Consider the following 17599-nt stretch of genomic DNA (forward strand, 5'->3'; position numbering starts at 1 on the left):
TTTAATGACATTTGAATGTGTGGAATATTGCTGATCTGACACTTATGTTAGGTAATTTTTATAAATGTAGTGACCTTTTTAGGCTTTTATTTTCCTTGGTTGCTTGAGGTTTTTTAATCTTTTAATTTTTATTGTCAGCTGTGCAGAATATTGATCTTTTGTTTGGGACTCACATGTTGCTATTGTAATCTATGACATCTCAGAATTATATCTGCAGTGTGCACACATTTTGGAGTCTATGTTGAAAGTGTGTGTTGGAGCAGAGCATTGCAGCTCACGAGTCTTGCTGGGGGGAAAAGATTCTAGTCCCATATTAATTGTCTCTTGTTTGGATCTAGCAGAAAGGCTGTACTTGAATCTATAATAAATGAACTGAACTGTGACGTTTCTACAGATGTGAACAGCTCAGGTGTTAGAACTGTTTTTAATCTTAGAAATGTATTGCTGTTTGCTCCAGAGCACTGTATATTGGCTAGTCAGAGCACAATTAAACTTTGTAAGAGGAAAACAGGCTGAAAATTGAAGATTGCGTGGGAAGAAAGATACAATTTGTTTTCTTCTTTGATTATGCTTAGAATTTGAGTCCTTAGGGTTCATTTGTGTATGGAAGTAGCATGCCATATCAGTTGCATTTATGAAAATGGCTAAAATGAAGTTGCTGCTGCTTGATAGCATTTGAGATTAATTATGAAAGCCTGTAGCACAACTTGCAACTAAGTGAAAATACAACTATTTGTATTCAAAGATATAGCTCAATTTTTCTGTTTCTAGCCTTTCCAAGACTCTGGGGCTCCTTCTAAAGAGAGTGAAGACCGTGAATTGTTGGGAATAGGTAAGAAAGAATTAAAGTTTTTGACTTCCCAAAAGCTACTGATACTTAGTGTGATGTCAGTTACACACAAGGCAGTTTTGTTAAAAGAGGTGAAGGTAATTGACATTGCCGAGTAAATTGCTGACAGAACAACCAGTTATGTCCGTGTCAGAGAGAGAACCTTTTTTGTCTCTGGCATACATAGCTTGTATATCCAATAGTACTGTGATACCAGGATTTTTCAGTAATATGTTAGCTGTTGTAGCAACAACAGTCTTGCAAATAGTATCTGATAGAGCCAACATATGTGACTGAAGGTGAGACAAAGTATGTAGAAATGTTTAAATGCCCCAATGAGTTGTGGGCCTGGTAGGAGAATACAGCCAATTGTGCTTGACAGCACATTTAGAGACTGAAACTCAGCTGGAAAGGTGCATATTTTCAAGCTTTGTGGAAAGCTGCAAGAGCAATATGCAAGCATGGGCTCATGGAAAGCACAGCAAGTTGAAAAAAGATGATGAGTAATTAAGCTGTGCAAGTGGGAGCTGCTGTGCCAGGCAGAGACTGCCAGCCTGACATCACTGGCCTGTGGTCCAGTGTTGAGCTCAGAAAGTGGCATTCTGTATGCAGATTTTGGTGCTGCAAAGTGAAGATTTGCTTTGTGTGTGCAGAAAGTGAGAGAGTAGATGTGCATGAATAGGGGTAATATATGTTAAAGGGAAATGAGCTGACATAAGCTCAGAGACACAGTTCTAAGAAGACAAGAAGGTGGCAGATTATTTATTACCTTTCACTGAAGCAACATCTAGTTACCTATTTTTTTAGCTACTGTTACGCCAAATACCATGCCAAATGTACTTCAACTAATGATGTTTGTCTCACTGTCCCACACAGGGAATACAAGAGCTCCATAAGGGAATTGGGACTAGTAGCAAAAACCCTAATATTCACAGTCATCCTAACTTTAGTACTTTTGAGGATAGGACAGCATACTACTCCTTGCCTTGCTCAAAAACGCAAGGTATGTGGGATGTTAGTGGCCATGTATTCATATCTATTTTGTCAAGCAAGACCAAAGTATTGGACTGTATCTCAGGGTAGCAGTGTGTGGAGCCATTGGGGAGTGACTATGGTTTCTTAATCTGAAAGCCACATTTGCCCTGGTCTTTTTTCCAGTTATACCATTTGGACAGAACACAGTAATTTTGAAGCCAACAAAGTAAAAATTCTCCACCCTGAAATGATAGTTAATATTTCTTTTTCTTACCCCTGAAATGCCATTTCCTTCTAAGGCATCATTATCACAGCATTGCTTGTGACAGCTGGACCAGAAGCTAGGCTCTCTGGCTTCAGACCTGCTCATTCTTTGATGCTTGGATGGGCAGCTGCATCAGATCCTGAGGCCCCTTGGAGGAACAAGCAAGTGATTTTGGCCATAGTTTGTACTGTTAGCAGGGGTAGTGTAGATTCTTAGAGGAGCTAAGAGGGAAAAAAAAGAGTGATGAATTTGTATATTATTTGGACAAGATTTAGGTGCTTAAAATTTGATTAAAAGAAATTGACTTAGGTATCTTATTTGCGTATAAGGTAAAATTTTAATGTGTAGACATACATATATGAATAAATATACATATATGTGTTCATACAAGTGTGTATATGAAGTGTGTCCTGAGCACAAGATCATCTTATATTAAACTAAGAAAAAGTCCCTGTTGTAACAGGGACCTGTATGGAAAGGAGCCAACCCTCCGTTGGTCCCAAATCATAATTACTCTAGAGTACATTTAAGAAATTGACTTGTTTCTAGAAAAGCTGCAGTGAAATCAGTTCTACTTGTCTTAGAAGTCACTGTAACAGAGAGTTTGGTTGTTCTGTGCAAGGACTGGAACATGGACTTGCTACCAGACATGCCATGGGCTTTCCTTGCCCATCTCCTTGTCCTGTAGTCAAATTGGCCAAATCACTCATCACATAGACATTCAATGGGATTTTGCCATTGACTTCAGCAGGGCCTGAAAAGCTTCCAGTCAGCACCATGTATGAGATCTGATGGGGCTGAATTGCAGGCTGGGGAGAGTGGGCTACTGGATGCACAATAAAAAGTGGAAGTGGGGAAGGATCAAGAAGGATAGAAACAGAGTTTGGTGACAACCAGAAATTTGTAAGTTGACAAAAGATGGGTTTACTGGTTTATTTGAATGTAAACATCAGCATATGTTCTAACCTGACTCATTTAACCATATTACTAAATGTCATAGTTTTCTTACCCTGGATTGTTCTAAACTATTATAAAAAAATTGTTTGCTTGGCAGTGTTGTTAAATGGTAGTGGTTTTGGCAGGAAAAGCACACTGTGGGGAATAAGAAGAGAAACAAATTTTTTGTCAGTGGGGGAGAAGGACAGGGAAACAGCTAAGGGGGATTGAATGAAAAAGAATGAATAGAAACAAGCAAACTCTGGGATCTTACTAGTGGCTGGATGTGTAAATCAAAGAGGACTTGTAAGAGTGAGAATGTGAGTGCTCTTTGAATGAGGGTACAAAGTCCTCCACTACTGTTTCTCACTTGTTTTTCCATGTGGTTCTTGCTTTTAGAAATCTCTACCAAAAATCAACTTTGTCATGGAATGGTTTTGATTGCAAGGGACCTTTGAAGTAGCAGTGGCTACTGGAAGGGCTTTCCTGTTCCTGCTCTCTTGAGTTCTTTCTCAGACATCCCTTTCAAGCATGTTGATCATTATGGCTCTTTTTCCACAAAGTTTGGGGAGTGCCTTTGCAGAGATGCTTTCAGCATTTGGTGGAGTGCTGAAAGGGCACCAACTCTCCCTGCTTCTTGTCTTCTTCATCTTTGGGTTGGGACCTGGCTGCCTTAGGCACCAGCTCCTGTAGTGAATCCTGTAGTTCAGTTTTTTTTGTGCAAGAGGTTTCTCATCCTCCAGGATCTCTGGAGAGCCCTTGGGATACCAGCCCAGTGAGCGTGATGGACCAAAAAGAAGCCAAGAAGATGATGGCTTTTGGGTCTGCAATATTCAATAATGGAAGGAATAGGAGTAGGGCACAACAGGATGCTAGACCATGCTGAACAGGAGGCTGGATGGAGACACCCTAGTGCTAGTCACACCTGCCAGTGTTCTTTCCCCCTTTCTGTCTCCTTTGGAAGTTGTTAGAGATCTGTTTTATATTTACTAGATGAAACAACAGAAACATCCCCCCCACTTGCCCCCCCCCCCCCCCCTTTTTTTTCTTTTTTCACTGAAGGCAAACACACCGAAAATATTGAGAGAAAACAAATATCATTGAGGAGAATGAATAAAAATAATAAATGGAAAGCAACAAAAAAGTGTGCTCTTTTTCTTTTTCAATATTATGCATATGTTTTATTGCCAGGCATTGTCATCCTCAGACACAGCAACCCGGTACATTTTGGGAGAAAGTCTAGGAGGTGACAGCTGTATGCTGTCACTGTTGGGCATGTAACAGTGTGAGCAGGGCATGTGTTTTTAAACATTTATAATTCCTTCCTGTTTTGCATAGCTGGTTTGCAAAAATGATGTTCACAAGGCCATCTATAAAGCTGCAAAAGTTTCTCTTTTCGAATAAGCAAAATTACCCAAATGCCCAGTTTTTCTTCCAAGGACAAACATCTTCTTTTTCCCCCCCATAACTTCAGGAAGGGAGTATGATGATAATTTTTCAAAATAATTTCCATGATCTCCTACTTACATTGCCAGTGACCTAGTGGTGTCTCTCTCTTCTATTCTGTTTGCTCTGCCAGTGATGAAAAACTACTGCAAGCCGTGTTTAGCCAGAGATGAAATTACCAATGCCAAATTTTTGGCAGTTCACTCTGGGACCAAGCAGCTACAAAACATTTTTAGTACAGTTTGCCCTTTGATTTTCATGATTCCACAGAAATCCCCATTTAACCACAGATCAGTTTAAGTAACAGAACATAATTTCTATTATGGTCTTCTTCTCTGGAAACCTGTGGGGCTGTACTGAAATCTGCAGAAAAAAGTTGTTTTCATTGTTACTGTTTTGTTCTTGCCTTTGATTAGATTTCCTCTCCATGGTTGGTAAGACATAAAAGCGGTGGAATTTTTTTTTTAAAGATAGAAAGAAACATAGTCCTGCTGTCTGGAGTGCTACCTTTGTGCAGTTTTTGTTAGGGTAAAATTACTGGTTTTTTGTACTTACTGCAGTCATATCTTTCATTCTTTTCTTTTTTTGTTGTTTTGTTTTGTTTTGTTTTTGGGTTTGTTTGTTTTTGGTTTTGTTTTTGTTTGCTTCTGGGGTTTTTTTTGGCAGAATGTTTGCATTTGGAAGTGTTAGGAGTCAAGTGTACCTGTTTGGACATTGGAGCTACAGAAAATAATTTTATGGTTACTGATAGGTAAGAGTGAAAGTTAAGTGTTGCCTATTTGAGATATTTACAAGAATCCTGTGATTCAGGCAATGCAGATCTTTTCTGTTTGTGGTAATTTTAATATCTTTCTCACAGCTTTAAGTTGTATCTTTTCTTTATGTATGCTTTCAGAGAGGTTGAGTGATCCAGCACTAGCATCTCTATCCCAAGAGCTGCAGACTTCTGCTTCAGTTTCTCTCCTTAACACTTTTCTAACAGGAATTTGGGCATATCACTTATCTTTTCTCTGCAAGTCACATTTTTCCAAAACAAAGAAGACTGTACAGAGCAAGGTGATAAACAGGCACTGCAGCACTTGGATGATTTGAGATATGCAAATACTCAGACTGGTTGTGCCAGAGAAGTTCAGTTTCTGGTAAAGAATGATTTTAAAAAACACATTTTTAGTCAAAAGGTAGATTATTTGAAAATTGCAGAGAGAAACAACAACTGAACAGAATTGCAGAGTTATCACTGCATCTAATGGCTGTGGCAATTGCACTCTGGCATTTTGGGTTGCAGCTTTGGCATTTTTGTGCTGCTTCTTCCCCTTTACAAAATGTTTGCATGGTTCCGTGTACTAGAGATTTAACTTCAGGTTGATCTGTCAGAGAACTGCCAGCAACAACCTTTAAACAACATTTAAACATGACAGCAGCTTATTTCAGTAGAAAAAAACATTCACATTTGTTTGGAGTGTCTATAAACAATGCAATATTTAGGACTGTAGAATAGTTAAGTGCTGCAGGAGATGTGGGAAGTCAAGTTTTCCTGGGAGGTGAGCCTGAACTGAGTTTAATTAAAAAGCTATGGAGAAATCTGGAAGAAGCACTAAAACAAGCTTGTTCTTGTTGCTTGGTGTTTCCTCTACTCTTGATTTTCTGAGGCATTATAATTCAAGTTAGTCTTGAAAGGAAGAAAGAAAGAAAAATGAACAAGCTACAAACACATGCTGTCTGTCTTCCCAGAACTTGTTCTCTTCCTCTGCCTAAAATCCCAAACAAATTTGCTCAGGAAAATAACCCTTCAAAAAGAGACGTTTTTTAAAATTGGCGTTTAAATAACATTTTTTTTGGCTTGTCTTTTGCCCAGTTTCATTTCATGCAAACATAAATAAGCAATCTGGAATGTATCTAATGTCAAGTTACTCTTTAAATGTGAAATGCAATCCAGAAATACATTGTGAAGAAAACAGTTGTAGTTTTGAGAATGCACACAAGAAAACATCTCTCAGCTTTCTTCGTCCTTGAGAGGCACCCTTCCCTTGAAGTCTTCCTCAAAGCATAGCAAATTGGATTTTTAAAGTTTGGTGAACTTTTTGGAGTCACAGACTGCCCATGTAAATGCAGACTCAATAACCAAGCCATTGGCATATCTTCAGTAGGAGCAAGGTCCAAGTCAAACTTGGGTTTGCTTTCATGTGAGGTGACATGCACACTCCCTGTTGCTGCTCACACAAGTCTCCATGGAGCTGAAACAAGGAAGACTAATTCCTCAGTCCTCAAGCTTTTGCAAATAATCTCTTACTTTTATCAGGGACCTCTTCATCAGGGTACTGGACAAAAAAGCAATGAGCTTTCCACCCACATTTGTTCTGTAGATCCCAGTAGTCTTTTGATATCAATAGACACTGGACAAGGACATCATTTAAGCAAATTATCTCTTTATGTACTTTGCTTAATGGTTGTTTCAAGAGTCAGGGCATGCTGACTGCTGCCATGTGAAAGTAGTATTAATGAGCTTCTTATCCTAAGTGGAGCTGTCTTGTTATCCTAGAGTGAGCTTGGTGTTGTGTAGAAAGGATAAAAACGTAAATACCTGCCATCAGTCATGAACCAGACATCAGCAGGGTCTGAGTTCGAGGAATGCTGTGAAATCTAACAGTTGGCCAGTGAACTGGACAACATGAGGAGTTTGAGACAAACTCCAATATAATGCAGTTTGTGCACCCATGGGCTCTTTGGAGCTACATTGAGTCAGTATTGGGCAAAGTTCATGTTTTTGCCTCAGTTCTGTAAGAATATTGAGTCCTTCTATATCCCAGTCTGGTTAGTGTTTTCCAAGGATCTTGCAGTACTAGTATAGTTTGTGCAAACCTAATTCTCTTAAATCTGTGAAGATATATTGTTTTTTACTTTATCAAACAAGACTGAAGTATCACCACTTACAAACAGTTGCTTTTCAAAAGAGCAACCTATGGCTAAGAGCTCTTTGTAGGAGAATGCATTATTCATTGAACATCACAAACATCATATTTTTATCATTTATAGCAGTGTTATTCTTGCTATATGTGCTCTAACTGTAGTTGTTACCCTGCTTTCAAAGAAAGCATTAAAGAAATAGCCTTAATAATTAAATTAGTAATTCACATTACAGATAGAAGTATATCTGCTGGGGAATAGTAAGGAAGTAGAAATTAAATAGCATGGTCTTCTCTCAGACTGGATGGTTTTCTACAACACAGTGATCCCATGTGCCTTGTCTGGTATTGATAAAAGGACATATCCATGGGGAAGTAAATGCAGTTAAGCATAAAAACACTTGGTCTGGCAGTCCAGCTCAAAGCACTCCAGAAAGCAGTGCACGCAAATTGCGTCTGCTTTTCCTGCAGGCTGCTGTGACTGCAGAGTGTATCAGTAAACTGGTTCTGTCTTAAAGCAGTGTTTTTAGAGATAATGGGGTGGTCTGCTGCTCTCAGCAGAGTGTCTGTGAAGGCAGCAGCTGTTCTGTGTTCCTTTCCAGGCTACTGTCCAAAAATTGCACAAATAAGTCAATGAAAAATTGACCCAAATTTCTAGAACTGCATTGTTATCTTACATTTTTCATTAATATATCTGTTATCTGTCTACACAACATCTACAGAAGACAAAGTAATGAAAAAAGGGGTCCCTAATGGGGGTGAATTTTGTCATGAGCTGTTGGAATGGAAGAGTGAAGAATGGAACATGAAGGGGGACATGTGAGTGGGAGGTTTGTGGGCTGGAGGTCAGGGCCATTTAATCTCATGTCAGAATTTGCTAGCTTTGATGCCTAATTCACCCGGAACTGCATTGTTCTGGGAGTGCAAAATCTACTGATTTGAACTTGTAGTTGGGGGAAGAAGCTGTGTGATCTTGAATGGTTATGATCCTTCACCCTTTTGAAACTTGTGGCTTCATCAGAGTTGAAATGGTGGAAAACAGGCATGTACCTCATTAATGTGTATGAATGACTAACGGGAGGGTGTCAAGAGGATGGACAAGGCTCTTCATAGTGGTGCCAAGCAACAGGACAAGAGGCAATGGGCAGAAACTGATGCACAGGAAATTCCACCTGAACATGAGCAAGAGCTTTGCTTTCTCTAGGTGACTGAGCACTGGAAGAGATTGCCCAGAGGATGTGGAGTCTCCCTCACTGGAGAAATTTAGGGGGCATCTGGACACAATCGTGTGCCTTGTGTTCTGGGATGACCCCACTTGAGCAGGGAGATTAGACCAGGTGACCACTGTGGTCTCTTCCAACCTGACCCATCCTGGGGTTCTGTGATTCTGTTTGCAATGGAAAGCAACAGTGCAAGAAACTCCCTGTTCTTCCTTCCCGTGCCCTGCTCCCTGCCCTTCCCACCTTTGATCCCGGTGGGTGATGCAGTGTGGACAGCCTGCCACAGGGTGCTGGAGGGGGAGATGGAATCCACCAAATACTGTCATAATGTTGGGCAGTGATGATGGGCAGTGACTGCCTGCCTGGACCATTTGAAATCCACTGCTGAACAGCTTAAGTCCCATACTGTTTTTTAATTGTGGAAGGCCTCTGTTTGCAAAATAAGAAAATAATGACCCAGTTCCTTAAACCAAATGCCTGAATCAACCATCAGAAATTTAGCAATAAAGAAGATCAAGTGGAGGAGGTTATCAGCAAAGATCTCAAAGATCTGGGCTTTATTCTGCATCTCAGGGATCTGGGTTCTTTGTTCTTCAATGATCAGGGAAAGGGAGAAGGAGAAAATAGTGATGTGGGAAAGCTCTTCTGCATAAGCTCTTCCTGCATAAACTTTTCATAAGAAAGACCTTGGTCTTTAGTAGAGAAGTGGTAAAAATAATGTTTGTGACAAGCCATCCTTCAAGAACTATGAGGGTCTTGACAGCCACAGTCTGCATAACAATTGCATCATTGCTGTGGGCAAATGGAAAGATGTCACAGTTGGAGGGTGCTTGGTGCCTGGGGTCTGGTCCATAATGTTTTGCTTTTAGTTGCCTTTAATTCATATTTGCTGAGATTTCAACACAGTTGTTAAGTCTAATGTAGGGTAAAGCAGATAGTTTGTCTAGATACTTTGTCTGATCCTCTCTGTGGGAAGATATGCTCTAATTAGTAAGAACAATGGAATGAAGGAGGTAGGGAAGCCACATGTGCCTGTGGATCACAGAGACTGGTGGTGAAGATCACCTAACCCTTTCTACACCATTTTATCTTGTCAGATCCTTCAATGTACTTTGGGAAAGGATTGCAGGCTCTGCTGGTCCTGGGGCAGAATCAAGCTGGGGGAAATCAATTCCATTGCTGATATCAGGGGAGACTCTTCCTGGGGCAAACTGAGAAGGGTGTGTTTGGCAGAGCTTTTGTTCAGGCAGCTCTCATCCTACCTGTGTCCAAAAGTGACCCTCTCCAGCCCTGTTTTTGGAGTCATTGACCACACCTCCCATCCCATATAAGTCCCTTCTCCATCTGGGGAGGGGACACTGGTTCAGGGTTGTCTCCTTCTGCTCTGCTTGAGAGAGAGAGAACTGCCAGCTGTGGTTTAGCAGTATTTGGGGAGGGGTAGCCCACCCACTTGGCACCATGGTGCTGTTCACTGAGTGTGCTGGGGAGGCAACAGTGCTATTCCACGGAGTCTGCGGATGTGGTGACATTCCTCTGCTTCCTTCCGTCTTGCCACGAGCCACAGGAATGGTCAGACAATAGACAATACACTATACTATCTCTGAAAAACAGATTTTATGGATGTGTTTTGGTAAGCATTGGTTGAAAGAATTTAAGGCATTACATTGTTTATCAAAAGCATTATCCTTAGATAGTACACATAAACCTCGCATTTGTTCTTTATCTTCACATCTGTACCTTGGTATATATAATGGGAAACATATTTTCAGTGGAAAGTGAGGTTAATATTTTCCAGCTAGAAAGCACCCTTTATCTCATAAGCAGCCAGATCTCCGTGGCAGCTGCCTGCAAATGCCACCACTTTGTAAAGAAAGAGTGGCAGGTGAAAAGTGGGTTGGATCATCCTACAAAGTGCAAGAAACAAAATATTTCTAGTCAAAGACTGCAGGGCAAAGCCCTTCTTTGTGGCAAAGAACAGCATGACATCTTTCATGGTTGCATAAAGGAGTTTTACAAATAAGAAAAAAAAATCTTTTACAAGGCCCAAACAGAGCAAGTAATGGAGTGATATTCAATTAACCCTTCAAAAACAGGGGTTAAGGTTGATAATTTATCTGCACTTTCAGACTGCCATTTACAAATTCCCGTGCAAGATCCTATTCAAAAGAGGCTGCCGTATGCAGGTGAAAAGCCTAGGAACTTGTACAAAAAATAGATGATAGACAGCAGGAGTGCATGGTCAGGGATTTTATCACTGCAGAAATTTAGTCATTGGATTCTCCAAGTATTATGTAATAGGGCTGCTGTTGAAAAATTATTTAACAATATTAATTACTCATTTTTGTTAGAATGTTAAATGAACATGGCTTGTTTAAGGGAAGGAGGACAGGCATTAACTGAGCAGTCAGTGAAAACATTTATGTGGTGTACAGAGGTCATTCAGGAAAGTAAATGTCTCGGCATGTAAAATATTTTAATGCCATTAAATACATTGGCTGCATTTCCGCATGGTGAGTGTTTTGTTCGGCTCTAGTTACCCCTCCCTGGACTAAATAGAAGTCCAGGAAGGTCAGTGAGAGTGAGTTCTTTTAGTTGAATGTATAAGCAAAAAAAGCCAGATTTGCAGAAAAGATGCACAAATGGAGATATCATAGAAGTAAGCAAAATTGACAATTTCTTATGAAGTAGAACAAAAGAATAATTGATGAAATTGAGTAATGAGAAATTTTAAAGCCTGTGTAAACCAAATAGCTCTCGATATTTAAGCTGTGGTTTGTCCATTGATCACTGCCATTTGTGCACATCTGAAGTGAAAACTTTTATTCCGGTTCGTGTTAAATATATCTAATGAGCTGGAGAACACACTTGCATAGGGAAAATTGCCATGTAGAGGGGAAGTCTTCTCTGTTGGAGCAGTTTGGAAGGCTTTCCTTCATTGATATGTTCTGTCCTATCCTTTTCTCAAACTGTAGCCACAGTGGGAGGCAGGCGAGTGTGCTGGGTGCTGTGCAGGTGGGAAGAAGTACGTCAGTGCCTGCGTTCCTGTATGCCCAGGGGATTTATCAGTGCAATTTGAACCTGACATTCCAGGGAGTGGAAATATTTTGAAGTGGATGCTTAAAGCACGGATTTATATCCTCCCTGTATTTTCCATTGTCTGTTGTAATTCCCTGGGGCTGTTAATTATACATATAAGTCAAACAAAGTCTCTGTGAGTGTCTAATATTTAAAGTGAAAGTCTAAGGCTTCCAGTGTCTGGGGTGAATTATTCTTTTCAGGCCTAACAAAGCTGGCAGAACTTCAGTTAAGGGAAGGGCAGAACAATGATGTGTTTCAACTGTGTTTTATGTAATTTGTGCACTTTATGAAGGGCTTGTATAATTGTTTTATCCCTGAAAATATGATAGATATTTTTCTAATGGGTTTTGAATTAAATTTGCATTTGAATTGCATTATTTTCTTCAACAAATACATTGTTATCTCTGACTGAAATGTGGATCAAGGAATCACTTGAAACACAATACAGAAGTAGCACTGCAGACCTTAGCAGCCTGAAAAATAATTGAAGTGAAGTAAGGAATGTTAACAAGCTCAAATGTCATCATCTTCCAAAACCTGACATTTAAGCTGATCCACATTCCCTCTCCTCCTTTATGTGGAATACAAAACCACATACATTGTGGGGTAACTAAAAGAAATGTTTGCTGGAGTTGGTTGAGAAACAGTGGACATGTTATTTTTGCCTTAGCTCTTGTATAGCCACATATGAGCCTGTTTGAAAAAATGTAGTTTGTGTAGCGTAAAGATGTTGGGGGAAGGGATAATGAGTTCCTACTGAATACTAATTGCCTATGAGTTGTTCAGGGAGACTGTATAAGAATGGAAGATTTGTTGTAAATTAGTCACTAGCTGTATTGTGCATTGCAGTGAGGTTAGACCAGAGCTGTAAAGGTGCCAGCTCTGCAGAGTCCTGATGATTCACTGTCTAACTTGGTGGCTGTGTGAAGGAGAAATTACTGTGCAGACTAAATATTATTGGGAAAATGGTCCCCTAATGACAGTATAATCTTTCTTCATGACACTTAAGCTTTAAGCTCATTTTAGCTAGAAAGATAGGAATGACAGATTTTGAGCAGGTTATCACTGCTTTTACAGCTGCAACATCCCAAAGTCTGCCAAAATTGTAAACGCTGAGAGGAGGGGTATTGCTCTGCAGTGATACAGAACTCAGCAGATTGATTAGTGCTCTTAGCTTGGTGTTAATCTTCAGCTTCTTTAGTTCCAGCATTTTGCCTGACCTTAATTTGGGATCTTCTAAGCCCCACTTTTAACATGGAAAGAAAGCTTTGCAATAGTTTATTTGCTTTTGAGAAGTATTTTCTCATTCCTTACCCAGCTCCTATTGTTTTCATTTGCATCAAAATGGAAAGGTGAGTTAATGATTCATTGGCACACAGTGACCTTTCAAAAAGCTCTGGACCACGATGCAACAGCTCTGCTCGAAGCTCTCATACTTTAACCTCCTTGCTTCTGCTTTAATATTTGCAGCCTGATCTGTCTACATGCCTGGACGCCTGAAGAGAGCAAACATTTACAGCTTCTCCCTCCCCTGTGTTTAGTGGGCAATTTGATCCTTCTTTGTCCATTCGTTTATTCCACATCACTCTTAGGCTTCACTTGCTATTGAGAACAACAAAGTGCAACTTAGGGAATCTGCTCTCTGTTTATTTAGCACTAAAATGGACTCAGACTCTGATTCACCTTTTAATTACTCTTGGCCTTCCTTACCTAAAATGAGGATTCGGAGAAGGGCATCCAAACCAGGTAGAAAAAGCTATCTTATTTTAAATGACTCTTGCTTTATAGCTGTGCCTCCTTTTCATTTTCCTCTTCTGTGCAGGTGGCTCTATAAACAGCTTGTGTGAGGTGGATTTTCTTTCTATCAAAAGTACACCTCACTGTTTTTTATACCTTTTTAGATAATGGAGTTGGAATTTGGTTAAGTAGAAAGATTATTTTCTCCAGATTAGGTACTGTTCTTTACCATTCTTTTTATTTCTTTACTCTCTTGAGGCTTTTTTTCCTTCTTGATGTATGTTTAGCTTGCACTGAACAGCTCTGACATCCTGGAGCTGCATGGCATGGCAGTGGCTGCAAAAAGCTCTGCTGGTTGCAGTTGTTTTCATTTAGGGAGAATTTTGTGATTTAACTATGCCTCAACAGCTAACAAGACCGTTGGGGTTTTTTTGTTTGTTTTGTTTTTTGTTTTTTAAATTATGTAAAAAAGCCCTTACTGGAATGAAGAGAAAAATCTTTTGCTTTCTGCAAAAGGAAATGAAAAGTGTCAGTTACTGTCTTTGCACAGTTGGACATTATCCTTCTTTGTGGAGTAGTCTTTGGGAGGTAAGGATTATAAATGCTGTCAGTATGAGAAAGGGGGGTTTTAAGGAGGCTGAAAGGCACTGACCAGTAAGTTTATGTAAGGAAGAATTATGATTGGAAGCTTTAATGAGGAAAGAAAAAAATTTACTACATATAAAAGCAAAAAAATTAAGACAAAGAATGGCAAAAAAAAGGTGATTTTTTTCTTCTTTTCATAGACTTGGGATTTTTTTGTGTTTCAGAAAGGGAAAAAAAAATCAGAGAAGTAAGATGCATCAGTGTAATTAAATTCAGCAAGCCTAGAGAAGAATTTTTACACAGACCGAGACTTGGACCTACTTTAGAGTGAAAAATGTGTACAGAATGCATGTTTTAACGTGCAAGACATTTCCTCAACTTTTTACTTTTGTCTTCATGGGGAAATCCAGTATTTCCCAAGTGCACAGAAATTTCTGCAGTGTGTGTGGATGCAATTTGCAAAGATGAAATGAGTTGCAGGTTGCACAGTATGGGTTTTCTCCATCTCAAGTGAGGACTCATTTTATTTGTAAATGCTGTAGCTGTGCACCCATCCTTCATTCACTTCTGTTTAGACAGCTGATTTTTTTAATACTTCAGCAGTTGTAAAACACTGGCTACAGATGTGATGTTTGCATGTTAAGAGTATTGCACCTTGTTTTCCATCCCTGTTAATAGAGTACCAACACACGTGGCTTGTACGTGCAACTGACCTTGTATGTGGGGTTGTTGGAGCAAGAAGGTGCTTTTGGGTACATGTGTATATTTCAATGGTAAAGTTTGAGGGTTTTTTCATGCTTGGGGGATTGAAATTCTGTGTGCCGCTGTGGTGGGAGAAGTGCCTTTGCAAGGGCACAGCAGGCTCATGATCTAAGCTCGTGGTCTGTGCTTTTTTCTGGTAGTACCTGAACATGATCAGCTGATCCTGGCATGCAGATGTGGGGCAGTCTGCTCATGGTTGCATTCAGTTCATGCTGGGGTTCAGGTCTCAGTGAATAAGAGACTTGCAGTGCCTGGTAGGAAACAGTGCAGGGTTCTTCCAGCCCACTCCCCAAGTCATGGAGTCATGTACCTGTACTGGGTGCTCCAGCTCACCTGGACAAGGAAATTTTAACTGCCTGCCTTCCCCTCTGAAGCATGCCGGCTTCCTGGCCTGGGGTTGCTCCTCATGGGAGGCAGGGGACCTGTGCAGAGTGCCCCACTCTTTGGAATGGAGAGTGTGCCACTTCGCATCATGTGTATGACCCTTTTCACATTTTAAGTTCCCTGCAAAGCCCAAGGTCAGTTTTCATCTCTGCTCAGGAACCTTTCAGGCTGGGTGTGGAGCACCTTCCCTTCCCCTGAGCTCCTGGACTCCATCAGGAGCCAAGTGCAGGCTTCACTCCTTTGGAACATGCATTGCAGATTTCCTTGCCCCCTTCCTGCTGAAGCTGCTGGGTGTGGCATATTTAAAGGTAATTAGGCTATACAGAGAATGTGAACATGACTCTGTCTTAGTGATTGGTCTGGGGAGAGGATCTAGGTTTTTCCCTTCCTGCAAGACACCAAAGGTATTTATTTTGTTATTTTATGTGAAATTGTCGCAAGACAGGTCTCTGCATAGTCCTATCTGTTCAGAGACAGTGTCTCTCAGCCTTTTTGGGGGCTTTAAATACCTTCAGTGATGTTGCGAATATCTGTCTCTGATGAGTCTGTCCCAGTGCGCTGGGAGGTGGGAGTTACACACTGAGTCCACACATGCAGAGGTGGGAAGTGAAACCAAACATCCTATATCATGGGAAAGTGCTTTTTTTTTGGTGCACTGTTCAATAAAATGAGACACCATTTTATTTCTGCTTGTGTATTCATTTGTATAGTAGCTAAGGTGCCTTCTTCAGGGAGGGAATGAGGACTGTGAATGCACCTTGAAAACAGACACTTTCCTACAGCCCGCATTTAAGTGACCAAGATCAAAGTCTGATTGACAAGTGCCTTTATTCTTAGTGGCTACTATAGGACCACATCTGGACCATGTTGACATTATTTTCTAGCATCCATATGCTAGATCCTCCTTGTATAGTGTATAGGAAATGCAGTACTTTAGTTTCCACTTTATAGATTTAAGACAGTTAAATGTTCATCTATGACATAAGTACTTCAAAGTCTACCTCATTTATCCTCCATGTAGTGTTATTCTTGTATACCTTCTCAACTTTGCTGTCATGAGTAGTTGCACTGTCTGAATGAAGACCTAAGACACCTCAATTAGGGGTGCAGTTCTCCCAGTGAAATTGGTTGTATGGTTGACATCTACAGATGTGCATGTTGCTTCCGCTGGACCCACGCTAGGAACTTCTTTCTTCTAAGTCAGGTGATCTGATTTGGAGGGATATTTCTGCAGTCCTGCACGACCTTGGCTGCCTGTATTTTTCACTGATTTTCTATTATACATTAACCCTTGTTCAGATTTCTGGGGGTAAATACGATGAGCTGTCCAAAAACTATTCATTGTATCTAGAGAAGGGAATTTGTAATTTCTTTCCTGGCTCTTGGTTTGGTCATGTTGATGTATTTCACTGCTCTTTTGCTGTGTGTTCTCCCATGAAACAATTCAAGTTTTGATTTTTGTGAAAAAACAGTCAGTTTTCTTTTCTTAGACAGGTCATTCAAGGCCATACATTTTCTTGTGCCAACTTAAAGCATGTTTTTAATTACTGCTATGGTGATCATGTGTTTTTTTTCAAACCGTATTTCTTAGTATTATAGTGTTTCTTAGCTTATAGTATTTATATAAGCTTTTGTGGCTGGTAAAATGTGCAGCCTTTGCTGCTGTATAACTCTACAATATTACAGAAGATGTAGAGAACTTGTGCCTAGTTACTCTTTGTTCAAGATCTTTTATTTTATCCATGTTTGGAGATTATTCTTCCCAGGATTGCATCTAAATAACACATCTATCTTGACTGTTTATCAGGCAGATGGCAGAGAGCCAAAGGCTCTTCTAAAGAAGGCATGTCTTTATTCCTTTTCTGTGATCACAGTGTAGAGCCAGAGGGTGTTCAGCTCTGGCAGAAGGATCAGCTTGTTGAGCCGTGTTTGCTAGTTGTTTCAGTAGCAAAGCCAACTCTGCTCTGTTGTGTTCAGGCCATTTTTGGTTTAGTAAGCATCTTGAAATCTATTTCCAATACCTTACAAAGCCAAAACTCTTCTGGGGACACCTTTACTGGTTTACTCTGGCAGTCTTGTCTGTCTTTTCACAAACTATGGTGAATTTTTGCATCTGCAATGTGAATAACCTTTTTAAATCCCTAGGAAAGATTTTGGAAACATTTTATTTGGAAATGTTTTTTTTTATATTCATCTTTCAGGCAGATGTGGCCTTGCTGCATATTACTGCTGGTACCCAGCACAGTGAGCTGTTAGCTGCTGCCATGTTAGTCTGGAGGGAAGTGTCTGCTGATGGTCCCTGTAAGATCAAAAGAACTTGTAGCCAGCAAGGCAGGCTGGAGGCAGTTAGTGAAACTGTAGGAATGCAGTGTGTGATATGGACGTTTGCAATGATTTTGTCACTTTTTAAACTATGTGGGCCTTTCCAGTGCAAATAAGTTACTAGCACAGTCAATGTGTAATTCATATTGCTCTCCCC

General features: G+C 40.2%; 1 protein-coding gene across 6 annotated transcripts in view; it reads left to right on the top strand.

Moving 5' to 3' along the window:
* ARHGEF28 (Rho guanine nucleotide exchange factor 28) overlaps window positions 1-17599 on the top strand; it is a 115352-nt gene that overhangs the window by 39470 nt on the left and 58283 nt on the right. For 3 of the 6 annotated variants that reach the window (XM_085043047.1, XM_085043051.1, XM_085043050.1), the window contains one exon: window positions 772-832. The exons of 2 other annotated variants lie outside the window; for them this stretch is intronic. In XM_085043047.1, coding sequence (XP_084899173.1) covers window positions 772-832 — 61 coding nt within the window. Of the gene's footprint in view, window positions 1-771; window positions 833-13103; window positions 13399-17599 lie in introns of those variants that run through there. One more of the 6 variants, XM_085043052.1, reaches the window with a different exon arrangement.

This window comes from Lichenostomus cassidix, chromosome Z (genome assembly GCF_008360975.1).
Source record: "Lichenostomus cassidix isolate B80296 chromosome Z, HeHo_3.0, whole genome shotgun sequence".
NCBI lineage: Eukaryota > Metazoa > Chordata > Aves > Passeriformes > Meliphagidae > Lichenostomus > Lichenostomus cassidix.